Source organism: Terrapene carolina, unplaced genomic scaffold (assembly GCF_002925995.2).
Source record: "Terrapene carolina triunguis isolate 2854851 unplaced genomic scaffold, T_m_triunguis-2.0 Scaffold84, whole genome shotgun sequence".
Lineage (NCBI taxonomy): Eukaryota > Metazoa > Chordata > Testudines > Emydidae > Terrapene > Terrapene triunguis.
Window position 1 is genome coordinate 24,341,830 of NW_020664435.1, and position 22,993 is coordinate 24,364,822.

At 40.3% G+C, this 22,993-nt stretch overlaps 1 protein-coding gene across 1 annotated transcript in view; it reads left to right on the forward strand.

Annotated features, from left to right (window-relative positions):
• VWDE (von Willebrand factor D and EGF domains) overlaps nucleotides 1–22,993 on the forward strand; it is a 69,709-nt gene that overhangs the window by 22,297 nt on the left and 24,419 nt on the right. The window contains exons 4-13 of the mRNA XM_024206098.2: nucleotides 8,786–8,842; nucleotides 10,222–10,481; nucleotides 11,544–11,633; nucleotides 12,566–12,710; nucleotides 13,466–13,680; nucleotides 14,067–14,140; nucleotides 16,268–16,541; nucleotides 18,352–18,560; nucleotides 19,058–20,046; nucleotides 21,057–21,193. Coding sequence (XP_024061866.2) covers nucleotides 8,786–8,842; nucleotides 10,222–10,481; nucleotides 11,544–11,633; nucleotides 12,566–12,710; nucleotides 13,466–13,680; nucleotides 14,067–14,140; nucleotides 16,268–16,541; nucleotides 18,352–18,560; nucleotides 19,058–20,046; nucleotides 21,057–21,193 — 2,450 coding nt within the window. The remainder of the gene's footprint in view (nucleotides 1–8,785; nucleotides 8,843–10,221; nucleotides 10,482–11,543; nucleotides 11,634–12,565; nucleotides 12,711–13,465; nucleotides 13,681–14,066; nucleotides 14,141–16,267; nucleotides 16,542–18,351; nucleotides 18,561–19,057; nucleotides 20,047–21,056; nucleotides 21,194–22,993) is intronic.

Below are 22,993 nucleotides of genomic sequence, written 5' to 3' on the forward strand. Positions count from 1 at the left end.
GGGCAGTTTAGAAGCATCATTAGCATCACAATACTAAACCCAGGTTTAAAACATTCCCGCGAAAAGAGTAATGAAGACAACGGTGTTCATTAGCAAAACAGAACAGATTTTATTTTTTGGGAAGGGGGTGAAGGGGGTAACTGGGTAAAGAAACTGAGGCAAGTTCAGCTTCTGTGTCCACAAACTTAAAAGTCACTGGGTACCCTGCTCAGTCCTGGAACTGGCTTTCAAAGCCTCCCGGATGCACAGCGCGTCCCGCTGGGCTCTTCTAATCGCCCGGCTGTCTGGCTGGGCGTAATCAGCAGCCAGGCTATTTGCCTCAACCTCCCACCCCGCCATAAAGGTCTCCCCCTTGCTCTCACAGAGATTGTGGAGCACGCAGCAAGCTGCTATAACGATGGGGATATTGGTTTCGCTGAGATCACAGCGAGTCAGTAAGCTTCTCCAAGTAAATACCAGTCAGGGCTGCTCGCATGCGGGTGTCCTTGCGCTTCAGGGCAGGGGACAGCAACTCACAAAGTTCCAGGAAAGTCCCCTTCCGCATGCGAAAGTTTTGCAGCCACTGGGATTCATCCCAGACCTGAAGCACTATGCGGTCCCACCAGTCCGTGCTTGTTTCCCGGGCCAGAATCACCGTTCAACAAAATCCACATGTCCCATTGCAAACGTGATGTCCTCGGCGCTGGGTGTCGTGGTTTCTGACAGGCGTGTGCTGCTCTCGGAGTTCAGGTCCTCACTCCGCTGCCGTAGCCTCCTCGCCTGATTTCTCTCTATCTGCCTCTGTGAAAGGTGCATGATGAGCTGCGAGGCGTTGACAACGGCCACAACTGCGGCGATGGTCGCAGCAGGATCCATGCTCGCGGTGCTGTGGCGTCCGCGCTGTCACTGACCAGAAAAGTGCGCGAACTGATTTCCCGCCGGCGCTTTCAAGGAGGGAGGGAGGGCGGGAGTGACGATTGGATGACGACAGTTACCCAAAAGCACCCTCGAGACATTTTTTCCCCCCAGAAGGCATTGGGGGCTCGACCCAGAATTCCAATGGGCAGCGGGGACTGCGGGAACTGTGGGATAGCTGCCCACAGTGCACTGCTTCCAATGTCGACGCTTTCCCCGGTAGTGTGGACTGACAAAGTCGAATTACTGTCCTTAGTGTGGACACACACGTTCGACTTTCTAATATCGATTGCACATATTCGATTTAACTAAAATCGAACTACTCTCGTAGTGTAGACATACCCTTAGAATTTAGGAATTTGTGCTAATGTACTGCATTAGTAGCAAATCAGAGTAGTCTAATCTATCATGTATGAAAATGTACAGATATTTTACCGTGTAGCAATGATTCTCAACCTGTTAATTATTGTGGGCCGCAGATTGAGAACCACAGCCCCCCCACCCTAAAACTGCCCACCGTCCCCTATGCCCAGAGCCCCTACCCAGAGCAGGGCCAAGAGTAGAGCCCTGGGTACAGGCCGGGCAGCTGGACCCCAAATCGCGCTGCGTGGTGCCAGCAGGAGCTGGGACCGAACTCCGCGGTGCGGGGCTGGTAGCGCCCGGGATCCCCAGCACCGGGCCAGGAGCAGAGTGTCCAGTGGGGCCGGCAGCCAGCACACGAGAAGCGGGGCCAGGAGCAGAGCCCCACCCAAAACCTGAGGCAAACACCTAGTTCCCAGAGGCACCCCGCCCCAAACCTACCCACAGACTCACTCTCCAGCCCCCTACCCCACTGCGGCACTCACCAGCCCCCTGCTGGCAGGAGCGCTGGTGCAGGCTGCAAGATGCTGTCTCCCCCTCAGCCAGCTCCAGCTCCTGCCAGACCAGAGCAGCAAATTCTGAATTTTTTTTTGCACACAGCTGGGCTGCAGCTGTATGCTAATTGGGCCGCATGCGGTCCGCGGGTCGCAGGTTGATAACCGCTTCCTTATATATTATTTAAATTAATACAGATCTGCTAATGCACTAAATCACATTATTTTACAAACAACTTTGATGTGGTATTCACCCCACACTAGCTTAGGAAGGGTTAATGAGGCTGAGAAGGGGCCAGTTAAGTGTATAGATCACAACTGGGAAATTAGGAGGCCTAAGTAACCCTGGATTGCTGATGGAGCCCAGCAGAGAAGGAACAGATGAGCTTAGTATAAAGCCAAGAAGATGGCAGCAAAAAAGGGCTGCAGTGAGGGAGTCTATAGTCATTCTCTGGACATAGGTGAGGGAAGGAAGGAAATCTAGGGGGAGAATAGGAACCCTGTGTATCCAGGACATGAAGGAAGGATTACCCAGAAGGATGATAGAGCAGAAGCTTGAGAGAGGCACAGTAGGAAAAGGCTTAGCGAAATGGCAGCAAGGTGAGACCTTGCAGATGTTGGCTGCTGATTAGAGGGTCCCTAAGTTGGAACCGGGAGTAGAGGACAGGCCTGGGTTCCCCTACCAGCCACTGAGGAAGTGGCACAGTCAGGGCAATGGATTTGGAGACTGCCTGGGATGGTTTGTCCTTTGGGACTTTGATACCCTGGATGGGGGAAAACACATAGTTACTTGGCTAGAGGGCCAAGCTATGAAGAGGGAGCACCCGAGTCAGAGAGAGAGGGAGAGAGGTGCTGCGGGATGCATGGACAAACGACGGAAGGGGGTGTCGGACCTGGAAGGAGCTAATTTCCAGAACAGCCAGGAGAAGGCACCCTAGTAGAGAGTGTACCTCATGACATGACTTAATAGATTAGAAAACTTCCATTTACATCTGATGACTCTGCTAATAGAAAAGTTTCTTCTACTGAAATGTATTTGTTTGAACTAAAACTTCAAGGGTCAAAATTTATTTTCAAAATGTGATCTAGCATTTTAATTAAAGAATTTAAGAAAATCTTTCATTATCAGGAAATGGAGTACTTTCATTCTGTAGTAAAATATAATCATTTATTCACATTTATTGATTTACACAAGGGAAGAAATAATTATGACAATTAATCAACTGCTTTTATTTAAAAAACAAATAAAGGAAAATATACTGTTAAAGTACAAACATTTTTCATTACCCAGTGTAATTTATTTACTCATCTTACACAAACAAATTTCTGAATGTGTATGGGGTAATACACCATTTATTTTTATAGTATAAAACATGCTAAATATTGGAATACATTTTCAGTGTTAGGTTAAACTCAGAGACATTTCTTTCCTAAAGAGAAGGTAATGAACTGCAAAAAAATAACAGAAGTACATTTACCTAAAAGGCTTAATGCTGTTTAGTAAATTGATAACACTTTGAAAGGAACATTTAAAATATTAAACTTACCATGAAGATTTAATAGTTTTATATTTAAAAAAATGAGCTTTTAGTGCTTTTTTAAGGCACTTATGCCAAAAACATATTTCAGTGTCCATCAGTGAAAAGGATACTGTTAACATGTTTAGGTCTTTGCATTGACATCAGTGGGCATTAGATTTGTCCCTTTGGGAGTAGGTGTATCAGAATTTGGCACTATGGTCTTACTTATTCCCATATACACAGAGAACTAACTATTAAGCCTCGTTTCTGGGGTGTGATAAGGGCAAAGAGAACAGAAATGTTGTAGTTTCAGTGTGAAAGTAACTAAGCCCATGCAAGACAACTTTGCATCCTGTGTTTGTTTGGATGAATTCTTCATGAAGAGGAGGAAGAGGGTGTGAGACACCAGTTAGAGATCTGGTCAGTGGATTCCATGGCACACAAACTCCCATTATTAAAACTGATGTAGGGGAGTAGCAGCAGTAGCTAGTAAAGGGTAGCTACATGTGTGCTCTGAGCCTGAAGCGCGTTTTGAAGCCAAAGACTTTTTTCTGCAGCTCTACTGGGGTTATGTCTACACTATCATTTTTGTCGGCATAATTTATGTTGCTCAGGGGTGTGAAAAAATACTGCCCCGAGTGATGTAAGTTACACCGACAGAAGAGCCAGTGTGGACAGTGCTATGTCAGCGGGAGGGTGTTTCCCGCTAACATAGCTACTGCTGCTTGTTGGGGGTGGTTTAATTATGTTGATGGGAGAGCTCTTACCCGTCAGCATAGAGCGGCTAAATGGGAGATCTTAGAGTGGTGCAGCTGCATCGGTACACCTGTGCCGCTTTAAACTCTCTAGTGTAGACATGGCCTGAGTTTTGTCATATTTTCATAAGAACATAAGAACGGCCATTCTGGGTCAGACCAAAGGTCCATCTAGCCCAGTATCCTGTCTTCCGACAGTGGCCAATGCCAGGTGCCCCAGAGGGAATAAACAGAACAGGTAATCATCAAGTGATCCATCCCCAGTCCCCCATTCCAAGTTTCTGGCAAACAGATACTCTAGGGACACCATTCCTGCCCATCCTGGCTAATAGCCATTGATGGACCTATCCTCCATGAATTTATCTAGTTCTTTTTTGAACCCTATTATAGTCTTGGCCTTCACAACATCCTCTGCAAGGTGTTCCACAGGTTGACTGTGCGTTGTGTGAAAAAATAGTTCCTTTTGTTTTAAACCTGCTGCCTATTAATTTCATTTGGTGACCCCTAGTTCTTGTGTTATGAGAAGGAGTAAATAACACTTCCTTATTTACTTTCTCCACACCAGACCTCTGTCCTATCCCCCCTTAGTCATCTCTTTTCCAAGCTGAAAAGTCCCAGTCTTATTAATCTCTCCTCATATGGCAGATGCTCCATACCTCTAATCGTTATTGTTGCCCTTTTCTGAACCTTTTCCAATTCCAATATATCTTTTTTGAGATGGGGCGACCACATCTGCACAGAATATTCAAGATGTAGGCATACCATGGATTTATATAGAGGCAATATGTTATTTTCTGTCTTATTATCTATCTCTTTCCTAATGATTCCCAACATTTTGTTAGCTTTTTTGACTGTCGCTGCACATTGAGAGTATGTTTTCAGATAACTATCCACAATGACTCCAATGACTTTCTTGAGTTGTAACAGCTAATTTAGATCCCATCATTTTATATGTATAGTTGGGATTATGTTTTCCAATGTGCATTACTTTGCATTTATCAACACTGAATTTCATCTTCCATTTTGTTGCCCAGTCACCCAGTTTTGAGAGCTCCTTTTGTAGGTCTTCACAGTCTGCCTGGGACTTAACTATCTTGAATAGTTTTGTATCATCTGCAAATTTTGCCACCTCACTGTTTACCCCTTTTCCCAGATCATTTATGAATATATTGAATAGGACTGGACCCAGTACAGACCCTTGGGGGACACCACTATTTACCTCTCTCCATTCTGAAAACTGACCATTTATTCCTACCCTTTGTTTCCTATCTTTTAACCTTCCCTCTTATCCATGACTGCTTACTTTGCTTAATAGCCTTTGGTGAGGGACCTTGTCAAAGTCTTTCTGAAAATCTAAATACTCTATAGCCACTGGCTCCCCCTTGTCCACATGTTTGTTGCCCCCCTCAAAGAAAACTAGTAGATTGGTGAGGCATGATTTCCCTTTACAAAAACCATGTTGAGTCTTCCCCAACAAATTATGTTCAAATATGTGTCTGGCAATTTTGTTCTTTACTATAGTTTCAACCAGTTTGCCTGGTACTGAAGTCAGGCTTACCAGCCTGTAATTGGTGGGGTCACCTCTGGTGTCCTTTTAAAAAATTGGCATCACATTAGCTATCCTCCAGTCATTTGGTACAGAAGCTGATTTAAATGATAGGTTACAGATGACAGTTAGTTGTCCTGCAATTTCACATTTGAGTTCCTTCAGAACTCTTGGTTGAATAGCATCTGGTCCTGATGACTTATTACTGTTTAGTTTATCAATTTGTTCCAAAACCTCCTCTAATAACACCTCAGTCTGGGACAGTTCCTCAGATTTGTCACCAAAAAGAATGGCTCAGGTTTGGGAATCTCCCTCACATCCTCAACTCTGAAGACGGATGCAAAGAATTCATTTAGTTTCTCTGCAATGGCCGTATCATCTTTGAATGCTCCTTTAGCATCTCGATTGTCCAGTGGCCCCCCTGGTTGTTAAGCAGGCTTCCTGCTTCTGATGTACTTAAAAAAATTTTGATATTACTTTTTGAGTCTTTGGCTAGCTGTTCTTCAAATTCTTTTTTGGCCTTCCTAATTATATTTTTACACTTTATTTGCCAGAGTTTATGCTCCTTTCTATTTTCCTCACTAGGATTTAACTTCCACTTTTTAAAGGATGCCTTTTTGCCTCTCACTGCTTCTTTTACTTTGTTGTTTAGTCACGGTGACTCTTTTTTTGTTTCTCTTACTATGTTTTTGAATTTGGGGTGTACATTTAAGTTGAGCCTCTATTATGGTGTCCTTAAAAAGTTTCCATGCAGCTTGCAGGGATTTTACTTTTGGTGCTGTACCTTTTAATTGCTGTTTAACTAACCTCCTCATTTTTGTGTAGTTTCCCTTTCTGAAATTAAATGCTACAGTGTTGGGCCGCTGTGGTGTTTTCCCCACCACAGGGATGTTAAATATAATTATATTATGGTCACTATTACCAAGTGGTCCAGCTATATTCACCTCTTGGACCTGATCCTGTGCTCCACTTAGGACTAAATCAAGAATTGCCTCTCTTCTTGTGGGTTCCAGGACTAGCTGCTCCAAAAAGCAGTCATTTAAGATGTCAAGAAACTTTATCTCTGCATCCCATCCTGTGGTGATATGTACCCAGTCAATATGGGGAGAGTTTAAATCCCCCATTATTATTGAGGGTGTTTTTTAATAGCCTCTCTAATCTCCCTGAGCATTTCACAGTCACTTTCACCATCCTGGTTGGGTGATTGGTAATATATCCCTACTGTTATATTCTTATTATTCGAGCATGGAATTACTATCCACAGAGATTCTATGGTACAGTTTGGTTCATTTAAGATTTTTACTTCATTTGATTCTATGTTTTCTTTCACATATAGTGCCACTCCCCCACCAGCATGACCTGTTCTGTCCTTCCGATATATTTTGTACCCTGGTATTACTATGTTCCATTGATTATCCTCGTTCCACCAAGTTTCTGTGATGCCTACTATATCAATGTCCTCATTTAATATGAGGCACTCTAGTTCACCCATCTTATTATTTAGACTTCTAAAATTGGTATATACGCACTCTAAAAACTTGTCACTTTTTAGCTGTCTCCCGTTAGATGGTGTAATTGAATCAGACTTTTTTTCATTTGACTCTTTCTCATCAGATCCTACCTATATTTTATCATCTTGCATCCTCTTCTCCTAACTAGAACATAGAGAATCTCCATTAATAGATCCTCCCCTAAGGGATGTCTCTGTCTGAACCATGTGCTCCTCCACACCTGTCGGCTTTCCCCCAGCCTTTAGTTTAAAATCTGCTCTACAACCTTTTTAATTTTAAGTGCCAGCAATCTGGTTCCATTTTGGTTTAGGTGGAGCCCATCCTTCCTGTATAGGCTTCCCATTTCCCAAAAGTTTTCCCAGTTCCTAATAAATCTAAACCCCTCCTCCCTACACCATTGTCTCATCCACGCATTGAGACCCTGCAGTTCTGCCTGTCTAACTGGCCGTGCGTGTGGAACTGGAAGCATTTCAGAGAATGCTACCATGGAGGTCCTGGACTTCAATCTCTTACCCAGCAGCCTACATTTGGCCTCCAGGACCTCTCTCCTATCCCTCACTATGTCATTGGTACCTACATGTACCACGACCACCGGCTCCTCCCCAGCACTACACATAAGGCTGTCTAGATGTCTTGAGAGATCCGCAACCTTCGCACCAGGCAGGCAAGTCACCATGTGGTTCTCCCGGTCATCACAAACCTATCTATCTATGTTTCTAATGATCAAATCGCCATTACTAATACCTGTCTCTTCCTAAAAGTACACAAGTACTCCTGTTCTTTTTGCGGATACAGACTAACACGGCTGCTACTCTGAAACCTGTCTCTTCCTAATAACTGGAAGCATACAAGCAAAGTCTTTTTTACTTTTATGCTTTTCCTGCTGCCTTGTCTGCTAACTGTTTCCTCGTTAGCACTTGACAGCTGCAAAATGCCAGTTTTCAAAAAGTATTTACCAGTGTGGGATGAGAATCAAATACAAACTTTGTAACATTGGATTATGGAGTAGCATAATCTGCTCCCCATTCTTGCTAACTCATGAGTGTTTCAGTGTGGTTGGATCTCAGTTTTTCTGTTTTACCTTGTGATTGACTAGGTGCTTTTTAAAATGTTTCCAAATGTACAAGTATTTTCATGTTTAGTTAAGGCACCACTGCTGTTGTACCTATTAAGAGTCAGGGGAGATTTGCTTGCTGCATATTACACAAATTGCACAATGGTAATTGCACAAATGCTATATCTCTTAGGCCATCATTTTTCAAAATTAATCTACATGGAATTCAGCTGAGTCATAGGTCTGAATTACTCCATAAAGCATTTAGGCTTTTATTCAGAAAAGCATCCCTATTCAGGAGTGTGCTTTAGCTCCTGCTTAGTCACTAGCCAAAATCCAGAGGTACACGCTGAAAGACAGTCTCTGTATTAGCCAGTGTGGGAGGGCAGTGTGGGTGCTCCATGCCCCTGCCCCTTAACACAACCTATTTATTTGATCTGCCCATCTTAGGGTTTTGTACTGACTCCCATCACTGTACTGTGTGATCCTGATTGCGAGGATTGATCTGGTTGCAGATACCAGAGTTAGCCTTTAATTAGTGTTTTGATTATATTTATCATTACTTAACATGGAGCAATATTTTAAGAGCTGGTGTATAATTAATCTATTTATAGATATAGTACTTAAGCAACTTTTTTATTGTTGTTTCAGAAGCAAAACCACAAACATGTGATCCTGGGGAAGTGAAAACTCAAGGTGTCTGTAGTAGTAAGTATTTTGTCTTGACTTTCATGATTTTCTTTATAACCAGGACCTAATAATTTCAAGATTTTGTTATATTTTTTACGTTTGTTGTTGGTAAATGAAGTATCTTGTCCTTTTGCCTAGAAGAAATTAAAACAGCACCATTAGTGATCAGGTAAGAAACAGCTTGTGTCTCAGGGTACGTCTACACTGCAAAACAAAACAAAACAACTATGGCAGTGAGCCTCAGACCCAGTCAACTGCTTTGGGCTCACGGAGCTCTCGCTACAGGGCTAAAAATAGCAGTGTAGGTTTTCCCGCTTGGGGTCTGAGGCATTATGAAAGGAACATTAAAATATTAAACTTATTTTTCAGGTTTAGTAGTTTTATAATAAAAATTGAGCTTTTAGTGATTTTTCAGGCACTTATACTAAATACACATCTCAATGTCTATCCGTGAAAGGGATACTGTCAACATATTTAGGACTTTCCATTGCCGGAGGGGACTGGGGGGCTCCAGTGTAGATGTACCCTCAATAAATATTTCTGTTTAGCCATAATCTATTATATTTATATTTTTTATAAATCTGGGGTTGCACATGTGCATCTGGCAATGTTTTCAGTGGAAATCCTTGGGGACCTAAGGTCTCTCCATGTGATCTCTTGCAGGGCCTTAGATTGTAATTGCTGTGTAAAATGTGATTCACATTATGAATCCATACACAAGTACTAAATAAGTAATAATAATGGTTAATAATGTTGATTTACAAGTTACTTTGATTTGAAGATTCCTTTCATACCTAAATGCTGGCTCTCAACAACACCCCTTTCCTTGCAAACTCTGCTGCCTGCATACTGTCCCACTACACTTAGACCATTCCTAGTTTTGTTTACAGGCTAAGTGATTGTTCCTCTCAGCTATTCGAATTGATTTGTCTGTTACTTTTGGCTCTCTGGCAAGATTTTGTTGTTGGCTTTTATTTCACTCCATTTTACCTTCCTCCCCTCCCCTCTCTTGAAGCAGTGGTAGTTTTGCTATCCAAATGTTCTTATAAAGAAAATAGCAAATCTTCTTTAATTCTTTCACCCTTCTCTCCAGGCTATGAATAATCAATATCTAAAAAAGGACTTTTCTTATTTGAATAACTAGCAAAAGGAAAAAATATATATTTTTTCTTGTTGTGATTCTCACCAGTTTTCTTTATTTCACTGACTTTATAAAATGTAATCGCAAAAGAAGTCTATATATGGAAAGAGTAAACGTTCTTGCCTTTATAACTGATATTTAAACTTTCTCAATGTGAGTTCAGTCAACATAAACCAATATTGATTCTCCTCAGAATGAAATTCACAAATTATGTTTTTGTTTTGTTTTTATTTGTACATTGTATGTTTTGTGGTAGGTAGACTGTCTCCTTCATCATCTCCATCCTCATCACCACCACCTCCTACTTCTCTTGAAGTTGTGGCAGAGTTGGTTGAAGCCAGTGTTTACTTAAGGTGTACTTTTGATGTTCCTCTCACAAATCGTTCAGTGGGATTTATTGTAACTTGGTCCAGGCTTGCTTCTGAAGACTTCAAAGAAGAACTGAGACGAGAGACAACAGTTCAGGCATTCTCACTGTTAGAATTGGATGGCATAAACCTCAGACTCGGAGACAGGGTATGTTTAATAGAATCGTTTTGTATATTTGTAAATATATTATTTTCCTCAATGCCCATTTTATTTACCAACCTATCATTTCATATATGCTCAGCAGATAGCAACGGTAAATGTTAAAGGCAGGGTACCAATGTGTTTCTATATACATTTTCTTGGCAGCAGTACTGTGCCTCCAGTTGTTGTTTATAATCAGTGATGCCAATATGAGTGCAGAAACCTCGTGGGTACATCAGTAGTGATTATTGCCATCATGGTCTTGGGCTGTCAGTCTATGTACAGTGTGCATTGTGCCCCTGTTAGTTTGAACTTGCATCTTTGCTACCTTCTACTGTGAGTTTGTAAATTAAGTGAGTTTGGGATGGATCAGTACGTAGGTAAGAGCCTATAACGCCTAGCTGCTGCAGCAAGTGGTACTGGTGATTCAGCACCAGGCTCTTCTCCTCCTGAATTAGTAACAAACCACTGCCCTAATATGATGGTCAGGGCAGTGTATTGTTGGAGGATCTGTCTTTTTGATTAGATGTAAAGTGAAACACTTGACCACTCACGAACATTAAGGGCTTGGTCCTGCACCATTAAAACCAATTGAAGTTATGTCATTACTTCAGTGGAAGCAGGATCAAGACCTCAGATCCCCTAGTACTTTTTATAAGAACAGAGGTGTTAATCCCTGAAAAACAAGATGCTTTCTACCCATAAATGTTAAAATGAGGGTTAATGCTCTCTCCTCACCCCTCCATAGGTGCTGGAACTAGGGGTGCTGGGGGTGCTGCTGGCTTGAAGTGATTTCCATCATACACAGGGTTTACAATTTGGTTCAATGGCTTTCAGTACACCCACTATACAAATTGTTCCAGCACCCCTGCACCCCCCTCCAAAAAATAAAAGATGTAAAAACATTTCCCTACCATTTTACCTGGGCTGTTTGGTAGTGACATTGCATTAGTAGCCAATCAGAAGGCCAGTTGCTTAGTAGTCATGGTAAATTGCCAATCCTACATAGGCCAGATGGTCATCCAAAAAACTGTTGCTCTCTTACTCCTGTTTTACCTTTGTTCACAGATCTTCTGTAGCAGTTCTACTTTTTTCTTGGAAAAAACAGATATACAAAGCCTACCTGTTGAGAGCAGTGAATTTTTTGCTGGCATTAAGGTACTTTGGAAAGGAAACAATATTCTACTCTATTGCAACAGAAGCTTTTCTAATTATTGTTGTTAATTACAGTTGTAGTAATAGTGCATGTATTCTAAAAGATTATTTGCCTATTAAATACTCTAGCATCAGTAGATGATGAAAGAACTCAACTTCAAATGCTTTTATTTCTTTTGTGCTTTTTCATTCTAATCACACTTGCTAAAGATGCTAAATGAAGAGAAGGTGGGACCAAGTAAGCAACAAGACAATGTATGATCACTGGACACTCCAAATGGATTGATAGTGAACTAATAAGTAACAAAGCTCAACTCTGCTGAGCTCAAGTTCCACAGGTGGTGGGGGAGCCAAAGGTGCCTCTTAAGCTACTTTTATGCCTCTGCAGTTACTGATGCCAGCTAGATGGCCCCCCTAGGGACTGTTCCACTGACTTATATACATGCTTAACTTTATGCACTGTGAGTGGGATTACTCACAGTGTATAAAGTTAAGCACATGCATAAATCTCTGCAGGATCAGGACCCATGTTAGCCCCATGTTCTGCTAAGTTCTGCAGTGTGCTTTGTAAAATGTAAACATATTTTCTTTTCCACACAATTTTACATGCACAATTGGACCCTATATTGATAGCCCAATTTAAGGTTTCTTTGTAAATTAGCCCTAACTATATTCTCTTATGTGTACAAGGATCTATATTGCTAGTTTACAGAGACAGGTTCTAGGGGAAATATTATGTTTTGTTTTCTTCAGGATTTTGCTTTCACTAGGAGACAACTTTATAGACAACATATTTGTTTTATACAGCTGTAAAAACTGTATTTTAACTTTTCAAAAGTTATACAGAAAATGCAATTTTGTGTTATTACGGTAGTTCACACGGTAAGATAATCTCAAGTAAATTTGCATTCTTAGCATGCTTTTTTATATGCCAGCTGCATCCTGAGTCACTGAATATATCAGAAGATGGAAGAGAATACAGACTGACAATAGAAAGTAGAATTCCTATTCCTTGTCCCAAATTTAGCCAACTTGAAAATGACTGCAAAATCTCATTAAAATTAAATACTATTGATGAAGGTAAGTATTGTCCTAATTTTTATTAAGTTTCCCACTTTGAATATGCATTTCTAAACCTTCCCTCTAGATTTCAGGTGTTTTTGGCGTTGTCATAAATTATGTGATATGTTATATAGTATATAGTAGCACAAAAAAGTCATAGGTCAAATCTGCTTCCATTCAAGGTCTTGGGAAGCAAAGGCCTGATCCAACACCCACTGCAATTAATAGAAGGCTTTCAATTGACTCCAATGGGCAGTCCATCAGGCCCCCTGCCATTGACTTCAATGGGAACAGGACTGGACCCTGTGTTTGCACATTGCTATTTTTGTCACATCAGCCAGTGCAAGCAAAGAAAATTCAGAATGAAGGATTCTCTCCATGACTCATTGCATTGCTCTTAACTAATATAGCACTTAGTCCTGCAGTCCTAACTCTTAGCCATTATTATATTTTTTCTGCAGTCAAGCAGAACTCCTGTTGACTTCCATGAAAGTTTTGCTTGGGGAAAGACCGTAGGACTGGACTTGTGGTTTTGTGTATATGATTATAGATGTAGAATCCAAGACCAATAGCTTATCTGTGCATGGAGATCCAGGTAGCTTTAGCATTACCAAAATATCAGGAAAGTAGAAGGCCTTACTCTTTCATTATTTACTTACACAGTACCAGCAAAATGTTTATTGTCTACTCAGGCAAACACTAAAGGGAAAAAAATCTTCTGATTTGATTTTTCCTCTAAATGAGTCACTAATGATTGGTTTTCATTAAAACAGGTAAAGAGCAGCTAGGCTTAAACTTGGCTCTTTCTTCTTGTGATGTGGATCTTCTTCAGAAACCCTGCATTAATGGAACCTGTAGCCAGGTTATTGTTCATTTCACTGCTGTGACAGATTTTGCTCAGGATGGAGACAGAGTTACCAAGATTATGGTGGAACCTATATTAAGTGACAATTTCCTGTGGAACCGCTACATCCCAGAAGGCATACAGGTTGAAAACCCATATTAAAATCTTTTAAAAAAGATAGGGCCAGCACCTCAGCTGGTATAAAATGTTGAACCTCCATTGGCTTCAATGGGTTGTGTTGAGTCACACTGTAATTTCTAATGGAGTAGTTTTCCATCTTAACATTTTCATTTGAATGGAACTATTTGTCTTTTGAATTAAAAAAAATATTAATATTTTAAAGCTAACATGACCACTGAGAATAGTAAAAAATGAAATTTGGAAAGAGATTTGAGAATGGATTTATTATAAAGCAAACTGGTGTTTTAAGATCAGTAACTAATATGTGATATTAGTATTAGTACATAGATTATGGAATGTATTGCCTGACTTGATAACAGTTACTTACTGTGAATCTCTTTGTTTTGAAGATTACAATAAAGGATCTTCCCTCTGCCTACTGCTACTCATTTACGGACCCACATATAATTACATTTGATGGCAGGTAATCACTGGATTGCTACGTTTAATTATAAGTGATTTCATGAACTTATATTAGCAACACTGTTAAATTGTTTATTGTACATTTCCCCCCTCTCCTCCACACATTCATCCCCAAAACAATAGGGATAAACATGTTTCAGTTTGTACAGGCTTCATAGTAATGCTTCTATTATTTGTATTTCTAAAGACAAAATGCTTTTCTTCGCTGCATGGCAACAGAGTGAAGCAAATTGTATTGTTCCCTTGAAGTGTGGCTGTGGTGGAGCATGCCAGCAGAGGAATGGTGGCTACCTGTATCTCTTGCTCACACTCTCTATATGTGTACAATAAAACACACACATTTCAGGAGGATTGGCTGAATGGGAGAGGTTGAGACCGTGAACAGCCACTCCATCAGCACAGTCTCCTAGCAACTACCTATAATTTACTTAGAAAAGTGCTGTATGGGTTAATGCTGTTTGAGCCAGTCATATACCCAGCTGCCTCTCACACATCACCACAAAGCCTTTTCACACAGGGACAGAGCAGCTTCTGTGCCCTCAATGAGTGCAAGTTCTGTTGTACTTTTCCCTCCTCTATGGCATTTCCACTGCATGGGGAGGGTCAAGGCAGAAGAGAATCCATGCAGGAGAAACTATGCACCTCCTGAGCACCACAGAAAAAAATTCCCCATTGGTTCTTGTCAGGGTAACAGGGCCGAGCAGAAGGGAACATGTGGCCCCCAAACAAGGATGTTCATCCACACATAGTATGGAGACACAGAGTGAACCCCATATAGGAAGGGAGAAATGCATCTTCTCTTACCAGGATTGGGTCAGTTACAGGATGGCCCTACAGTGTATATTGGGGCTAGAGATTCCTTCCCTGAGTCCAACTGTATTGCAGCACAGTCTCACATGAGCAGTAGATTTTATTAGCATGTTCATCACAGAGGGCCTTATGTTACTAGCAATAAAAAACAAACAAAACAATGAGCTTGATTCTGTCGTTCCTACTTCAGTGGGAGTTAGCTTCACAGGACACTTCTCTTCCATGGGCAATTTAACCATGGAGATACTGCAGGATTGGGCTTGTTTGTGATTTATAATGGCATTCTCTTGCTGAAAGCATGCTGTCAAAAAGAGAGAGGCTGATGGTTTGGAAAAAACAATGCAACCTCTTTATTTACAAGCTGGGAACAAGAAGTACAGGGCGATTGTCTTTAGTGAATCACTAGCTTATACCTTGCAAACCCGGTAGAGTGGCCATCCCCAACCACATATGCACTGTGCATATAGCAAAAATCAAACACTGTGTATGCTTTAGTTAAATTTCAGACACTATTATATGTCCTGACATACTGTTAGCTACCGAACAATCTTCCATTTGTTTAATTGAATACCAGTAAATTGAATGCTTATCTTTGTAGGAACAGAAAATTCCCTCCTGAGAAAAAAGCCATGACTTGTATTTAAGCTAAACCATTTTTTGTGTCTCCAAGAATATGCACATTGCTGTTCTGTTTCTGTTGAGTTCAAACTGACCCTTACCCAAGTCTGTGATCCTCTAAACCATTTTTGTAAATGGTATTTACACACTTCACTAACACCCCCCACCTGAAACTTTAGGCTCCTCCTGTTCAAATCATTTAACCCTTTAGAGGCATGCAATGGCGGCTCCCATATCAAAGGGTGGAAAGTGCTTCTCTTGACACCAATCTTTGATGTAATGCCCTTTTGTCCTCCTGGCTATCTTTCCATACATACATACACTCCCCACTTCTACACCACCTGCCCATCCCTCCACCCTCTAGGATGTTGTTCTGCACCTCCCTCTGCAGCTCCAGCGAAGTCTACTTTTGAATATGCTCTGATCTCTCTTATTTTAAATTTTTGATTTACAACTGTCTCCATTTAACAAGTCATTATGCTGATTTCTAGAACAAAAAAGGTTTTTTAAATTTATTTTTAACTTTAATGTTTGGCTTACTTAGAGCATGGAGATAACTTTGAAGGGAAACAGTAGACAATGCAAATAAAGTGTTAGAAATTTGTATCTTATAGAGGAAAAGTTTTTGACAAAGCATGTTGCAGCTTTTTATTATACTTTAAGGTGAAGATGATGTCACATGCTTTTCTTTTGCTCCCAGGTTGTACGATAATTTTAAAACGGGAACATTTGTGCTCTATAAGAGTACATCTCGGGATTTTGAAGTTCATGTGCGCCAGTGGGACTGTGGCAGCCTTCACTTCCCAGCATCATGTAACTGTGGCTTTGTTGCCAAAGAAGGAAGTGATATAATTGCATTTGACATGTGCAGCGGTCAACTACATGAGTCACAGCCACATTTATCTGTAAAGAGTAGAGACATAATGGGAAGCAATATCAGGATCACTGAATCCTATCTAGGAAGAAAAGTCACGGTATGTGGTAAATTTATTTGCTGTGGTGTTACTCATTTTGGAAGGTATTTCTGCCAATTCATACTGCCAAAGCCTGTGTTATCTTCTGTAGTGAAACAATACAATAAAGCCTGTTTTACAGCTCTAATCCCATTGAATCAAAGGGATAAAATATCCTCCCAGAACACATGCATGAGTCCCACCACTGCTCTTGGAAATTACATACACATGTCAAGAGGAGATTATCCTTTGAAGCCTGAATTACAAAGAAAATGTTTAGGCCTCCGTGCTTTATAAGTTTAGATATACCAGCTGCATGACAATTTTAGTAAATTAAGAATCAAGAGCAACATTTTCAAATGTGGGTGGCAAAATCCACATTTAGGTACTGAAATAAAAGTGGCCAGATTTTCATTTATATTGCATACTTCATTTGAAGAGCCCAAATAGTAATCAATTAATCAATACACCTCTATAAGGTAGAAAAGTATCATTATCCCCATTCTACAGATAGGGAAACTGAGACACAGAGAGGTTAACCAGCTTGCCCAAATTTACTCAGTGAGTCAATGGCAGAATTGGGAGTGAAAACCAGGAGTTGTAAAGTCCTATGTCCTTGCTTCAGCTACTAATCCGGTGCCAGTCACCTCCTCTACTAATATCTACCATGCAAGAGTAACACTTTTTGCTCTTCTATGAATGTACAAGCATCCTTATTTTTCCTTTTGCCTAGAGCTCAGTGTTTCTGATTACAGAAGAGATAAACCAGTTTAATGAAGCATGATTATGTTCTTTACCTGCTTGCTGCAATTTAATTATCAACTTTTTTTCTAATAAAGCATTAAACTAGCATGAATATTGCTTAGCATTGAAGAAAAATAATTATGGGTAAAACATTGTCACTTTATCTACTGAAAGACTGTCCCTATTCAAATCCAGTGGCTGGAAGTTGAAGCTAGACCAATTCAGACTGGAAATAAGACACAACTTTTTAACAGTGTGGATAATTAATCATTGGAGCAATTTACTAAGGCTCGTGGTGGATTCTCCATCACTGGCAATTTTTAAATCAGTATTGGATGTTTTTTAAAGAATGTGTTCTAGTTCAAACAGGAATTAATTCAGGGAAATCCTATGGCCTGTGTTATGCAGGAGGTCAGACTAGATGATCACCATGGTCCCTTCTGGCAATATTAATCTATTAAAATATCTTATTACATCTATCCAGAAGATTTTGCTCTTAAAACACATCGTTCCTTTTCAAATAGATTGCAGAGATGTTTGAACTAAAATAATAAACTCTGAGATTCTCTTGAGATATTCTGGAACATTTAGGTCCAGCTTCTCATGTGTAGAAGGTGACTTTGCACCATATTACCAGCAGATTCTGGCCTTAAAGCCAGCACAGCCAGGTTGAGGATGACCCCAGTGTTAGGTGATCCTCTGGTGGCACCTGTATCTCCCCTTCCCTGGTGCCAGCATATATAGAGTGACTTGATCTTCTCTATGCTTAGCTGATCTCTGGCTCCTTGTGTTTTTGGAGCAGTTGGTCCTCCATTTTATTCCTGCTAACAACCATGAAGTCCTACAGGACTACAATGTATAATATATCTGACCGTCATGAAGGTTATGTGGCCATGAAATCACCACACTGGCTTGTAGGGTTTGACTGTGAGATACAATATAAAAATAGTTCTGGAAAGGTTAGTCAGATGAAGAGTTTAACTGCTATATACCTGGCACTTCCCTATTTGTTTCCCCTGTTGTCTGATATTTTATACCTAATAATTAGTTGTGTCTATTTGTTGTGGTAATATCAATCTATTTTTAGATCTCATTTTCTTCTGGAGCTTTCATTCGTGCCGATGTGAGTGAATGGGGAATGAGTGTGACACTCCGGGCACCCAGTTCAGATTATAAGAACACTTTAGGACTTTGCGGCACATTTGATGGAGATGCAGAGAATGACTACCACACTGTGAATGGGATCGAAATCCCAAAGAATTCTAACGCTCATCTTACTTTTATTAATGAGTGGAGGTAAGAAAAACCATTTACTTCAATCAAATATCAATTCCCTGCAGAAAATTCTTCATTTCCAATTCAGCTTTTCCCCTACGTACTTTGAAAACCTGTTTTATTACAAAATCTTCCTAGCTTTATAGGTTGATATTTAATCATGGAAAGAAACTATAGAAATTTAATTATCTTATGGCACTAATTATTGATGTGACAAATTAATGCTTGAGGATTAATTGCTATTTAGTATTTGTTAAAAGGCTATTAAACAATATAACCAGCCGTACCACACAAACCAATGCATTTATTCATGCTTTTCAATCATATTGTCAAAATGTATTCTCATGGTTTTGTAATTTCTATAGGTCACTCAAAATTTTGAAAGGCTATATGGTGATATTCAGTATCTACTATAATCTAGGGTCCAGTGGTATAAACAACACTGTGGACTTCTATAAAAGAATTCAACGATATAACAATTTGCAGTATATTCATTTTTCTTTTCCCTTCTTTTATAGAATTTCACCAGGAGACAGTTTGTTTGACAAAACGCCAGGTTCTTTAAGTTCATCCAAGAAAACACCCTTCTGTAGTTGCACAGTTGATGATGCTGGATTATATCAATCGGTGAATAAATTGGATTCTGTTTCTGAAACAGAATCTGCTTCATCTTGCAAAGAAAGTGAAAATGTTAAGTTTCTTTCTTTGATACCAGGACTGGATGTCACTGCTGAGTATTTTAGCTCTGTTGATCTTATCAGGCGCTTAAGCAGACGTGCATCTTCACATGAAAAGGATTCTTCTGCTCTTCTGTCAGGAGAAGACCAGTCTGTTAATCAAACCAAACATCACACACAAACCCTAGCACATACAGCTATAAATTCAAGGGAAGACACTGGAACAGAAAAACAAGGCTCATTGAGCTTGGGAAGTAGAAGAAATAAACAGAAGTGTGACAGCCATCTCCACAAAAGACAGCCTGTCAGAAATAGATGGAAGCGCCAGCATTATTATGAATACCTTTCTGTATTTCCATTCCAAAGTCTCAGCCAAATGGACCTGGAAAGGTTTACCTATTTTTTTCCAGAGGACCATATCCCTGACACACACCAAGAATTTTTTCCTTCTTGGCCCACACCTTCTGGCCTCACTGAGTCCAATGCCTTGGCACTATGCAAGCAGACAATAGCTAACTCCAGCATAGGAAGAGCTTGCACTGCTCTTCTTGGCAGGCGGATAGAGGATACAGTAGATATGTGTGTTAAAGATCTGTTGCTAAAGGATGATCTCAGCTGGTCAGAAGCAGGCATGGCCCTGTTAGAGAATGAATGTGAAAAGAGGGTTTTGGAAGAAATAAATTACAACACACAAGGATTTCAGGGGTCAATTGAAGACCTTCTCTTAGCATTAAAATGCCCCAATCTCTGCAGTGGTAATGGACAGTGTGTAGAATGGGGCTGTGCCTGTTTTCAAGGCTTTAGCTCCTATGACTGCAGTGTGTTGTCTGGTAAGTAGAACTATACAGGAATATTTACTCATACAATGTTCTTGGGTTTTGTGCCAGACTGGCTCATTTTATTGCCTTTCTCCCCTGCTTTTGCACACAGACAATCGTTCCGTACAGTGGGCCTACTCATTATCCCACAACTTCATTCCAATAACAGCTATATGTGTTATCTGTCCTGCCTCCTTGTTTCCCAAGGGCAAGCCACAGACTCAGTTTCTGGCATGTCAGAATTAAAATGGTGACGACTGTCACTGAATATACAATCTAAACTACTAACTGAGGAGAGAAGTATATTTCACACACAGTCTTCTGTCAAGGAGAGCTGTCACACATATCCATTGCCTATTTTTAACTTCTTTAAGGGCCCTGATCATTAATTGGCAGTAGAATACTTTTTTATTTTGCAGGAGCTGCTTCCCTGACAGCAAACTATTTTAGGAGGGTATCTGCATCAAAAAGAAAACAGTTAGGTTTGAGCTGTAGACTCCTTTCCCCCATCCATTTCCATTTCTACCATTTGTGATGTTAGGGCCTGATTCTCAGTTACACTTTATACTGCCAGAGGAGTGTAAAGGTATGTTACTATAAATGAGAAACAGACCCAACACATGCCCAGCCACTTCTTAGCAGCATGAAAATTTCCTTGCATACTCAATATCAAAAGTAGAGCTAAATAGGAAACTTCAAATTTATAAAACGTTCCAGTTAATTTCTTTCTTTGGTTGGATCTCTAACTTAGATCTACAAGATGTTGTACTGTATTTGTATATCTCTTTCCCATATCTGCTGTATGCCAGATTTCTGTCATTCTAAAATTGTATCTGAATTCTCATTTAAACATTTTAACCAGTCAAAATGAAATGCTGAAGACAGACCAGGCAGGGCAATATTGTTTACTTTTTCTTCTAAGATATGTATAGTTATAGACATATGCATTATGCTTTACATAGTTTAAATGTGTGTTAATCAGTTAATTTGTTGACTTTCACTTACTGATATTTACTTCAAAGATCAGGTTCCAGAAATTACAGAGCTGGAGAATGATGGATTGTGTGATGTTCGACAGTATGACTGTACATCTGTGAGAGCTTTTGGCCAAGGATTCAGGGAGTCACCCAGTCTGAAATGTGAAATTATCAAACTACAGGTTTGTCATTTACACAGTAATACTTATATTTGAACTTTTCAGAGCACTGGGATTAATTTCTAATTTCCTGGGCAGAATAGAGGGCATTTATATTAATACACACAGAGCCCAATCATGCAATGGAAGCTGAGATCAAATATACTCAGCACTTTACAGTGGGCACTCAACTCCTTGCAGGACTGCCATCTCCTCAATAGTAAGAGAAATAGAAAACATAATAGGAATTTTTAACAGTTGAGAGAGAGATAACAGCAAACAGCAGCCAGTTATCAGAAAAGCATGGTGAGAAATATATCTATACAAGGACAGCCCTATGTTGGGGAGTTCCAGTAGTGACCAGGTGGTTGTAAAGAAAAGTCCTTACAGAGACGGATAGAGTCCTGTTATTTGGAGGGCAAGGCAGCTGGCTGAAGGACACCCCTAATTTTTCCAGGTTGGAGCCTGATGCTTGAAATGGCATTTTGAAATATAATGTTTCTGTTATTAAAACAGAGGTGCAATTTTTGCCACACACTGGGGTAAAATACAGCAGCTATTTAATAATACTTTAGGACAGGAAATTAAGAATACTGTAACACATGCTAATGAAATTACAGGAGGAATTTAGGTAGACAGAATGCAGGAATTGCCCAGGACACCTGATTAACTCATAACTATTGGAAAGCCTGAAGTAGTCATGCTGCAATGAAGAGTTGGCCTCTTGATCTTGGACAAGAGACTAAGAAAGCTCCAAAGTAAAATTGCTTTTCACTTATGTGGGGTTTTGTTTGGAGTGTATTCAATGGGAAACTTTCCTTTTTGAGACAAGAAACTTTTACTCAACTAGTTCCTGCAGATGCTATGATTATTTTGACAGATTATAGAATGCAGGCTGTAGCTATTTCTTGAGCACAACATGGATCCACTTATCTACATGTTGGTTCAAAATGAGAAAGTCAACAGCAAATTTACACTCCATTAGGTTAAAAGCCCTTCAGATCAAGCTCCCAGTGAGGCAGTTATTGAGAGTTCGCTTATCACAGTTTGAAATGTCTCACTCACCTCATGGCAAGGTTTTCTGTTATAACACTCTCTGTGGTAGCACATTTGGTTCCCAGCTACAAAATCTTTATCGTAAATCACTTTTATTGACACTCCTAGCACTGACTTGAGCTAAGTTAGAAAATGAGCCCCACTGCTAATATTTGTACAGGATCAAACTTCATGGGGAATCTGAGGTATTGTCCTGAGAATGCCAAGTATTGGAATTTTTTTTACTTTCAGGGCTATCTGCCCTGTATAATTACAGTGGTGTAAATCAGGAGTTACCCACTGTTGTCAGGAGAGTCACAACAGTGTAAAAATTGGTCCATTAGAACTGGTCTCTCTCTGGTTTGGTACAGACCTACTTGCTCCCACATCTCCTAGAAGAATCAGTTTAGCAGGCATCTCGTTAATGAAGAAATATTTAGCTAAACCCATGAAAAAATCTTGTTCTTCACTTTCTCACTTCTGGTTAAAGGCCAAATCCATCCTTATTCCCCAAGAGTGTAAATCCTGATAGAGAGCAGGAAGGAAGTGTGTCTGGTGCATGGTGGAAATAAAGCTGGCTGTGGGGAACCTGCATAGGAGTATTCCACACTCCCAGGAGCAGCTAGGTACTGCTCTGTAGGGCAGCAATCTGTGCCATAGCAGGAGATTTTGGGGACCATGGCAAGTGAGTCTATGATTGCACAGATACATTGGGGAAATTTACTGAGCTTTGGTAGGGGGCGAGACAGTTTAGCCCACACAAGCAAAATACAGAGTAAGATTCAGTCT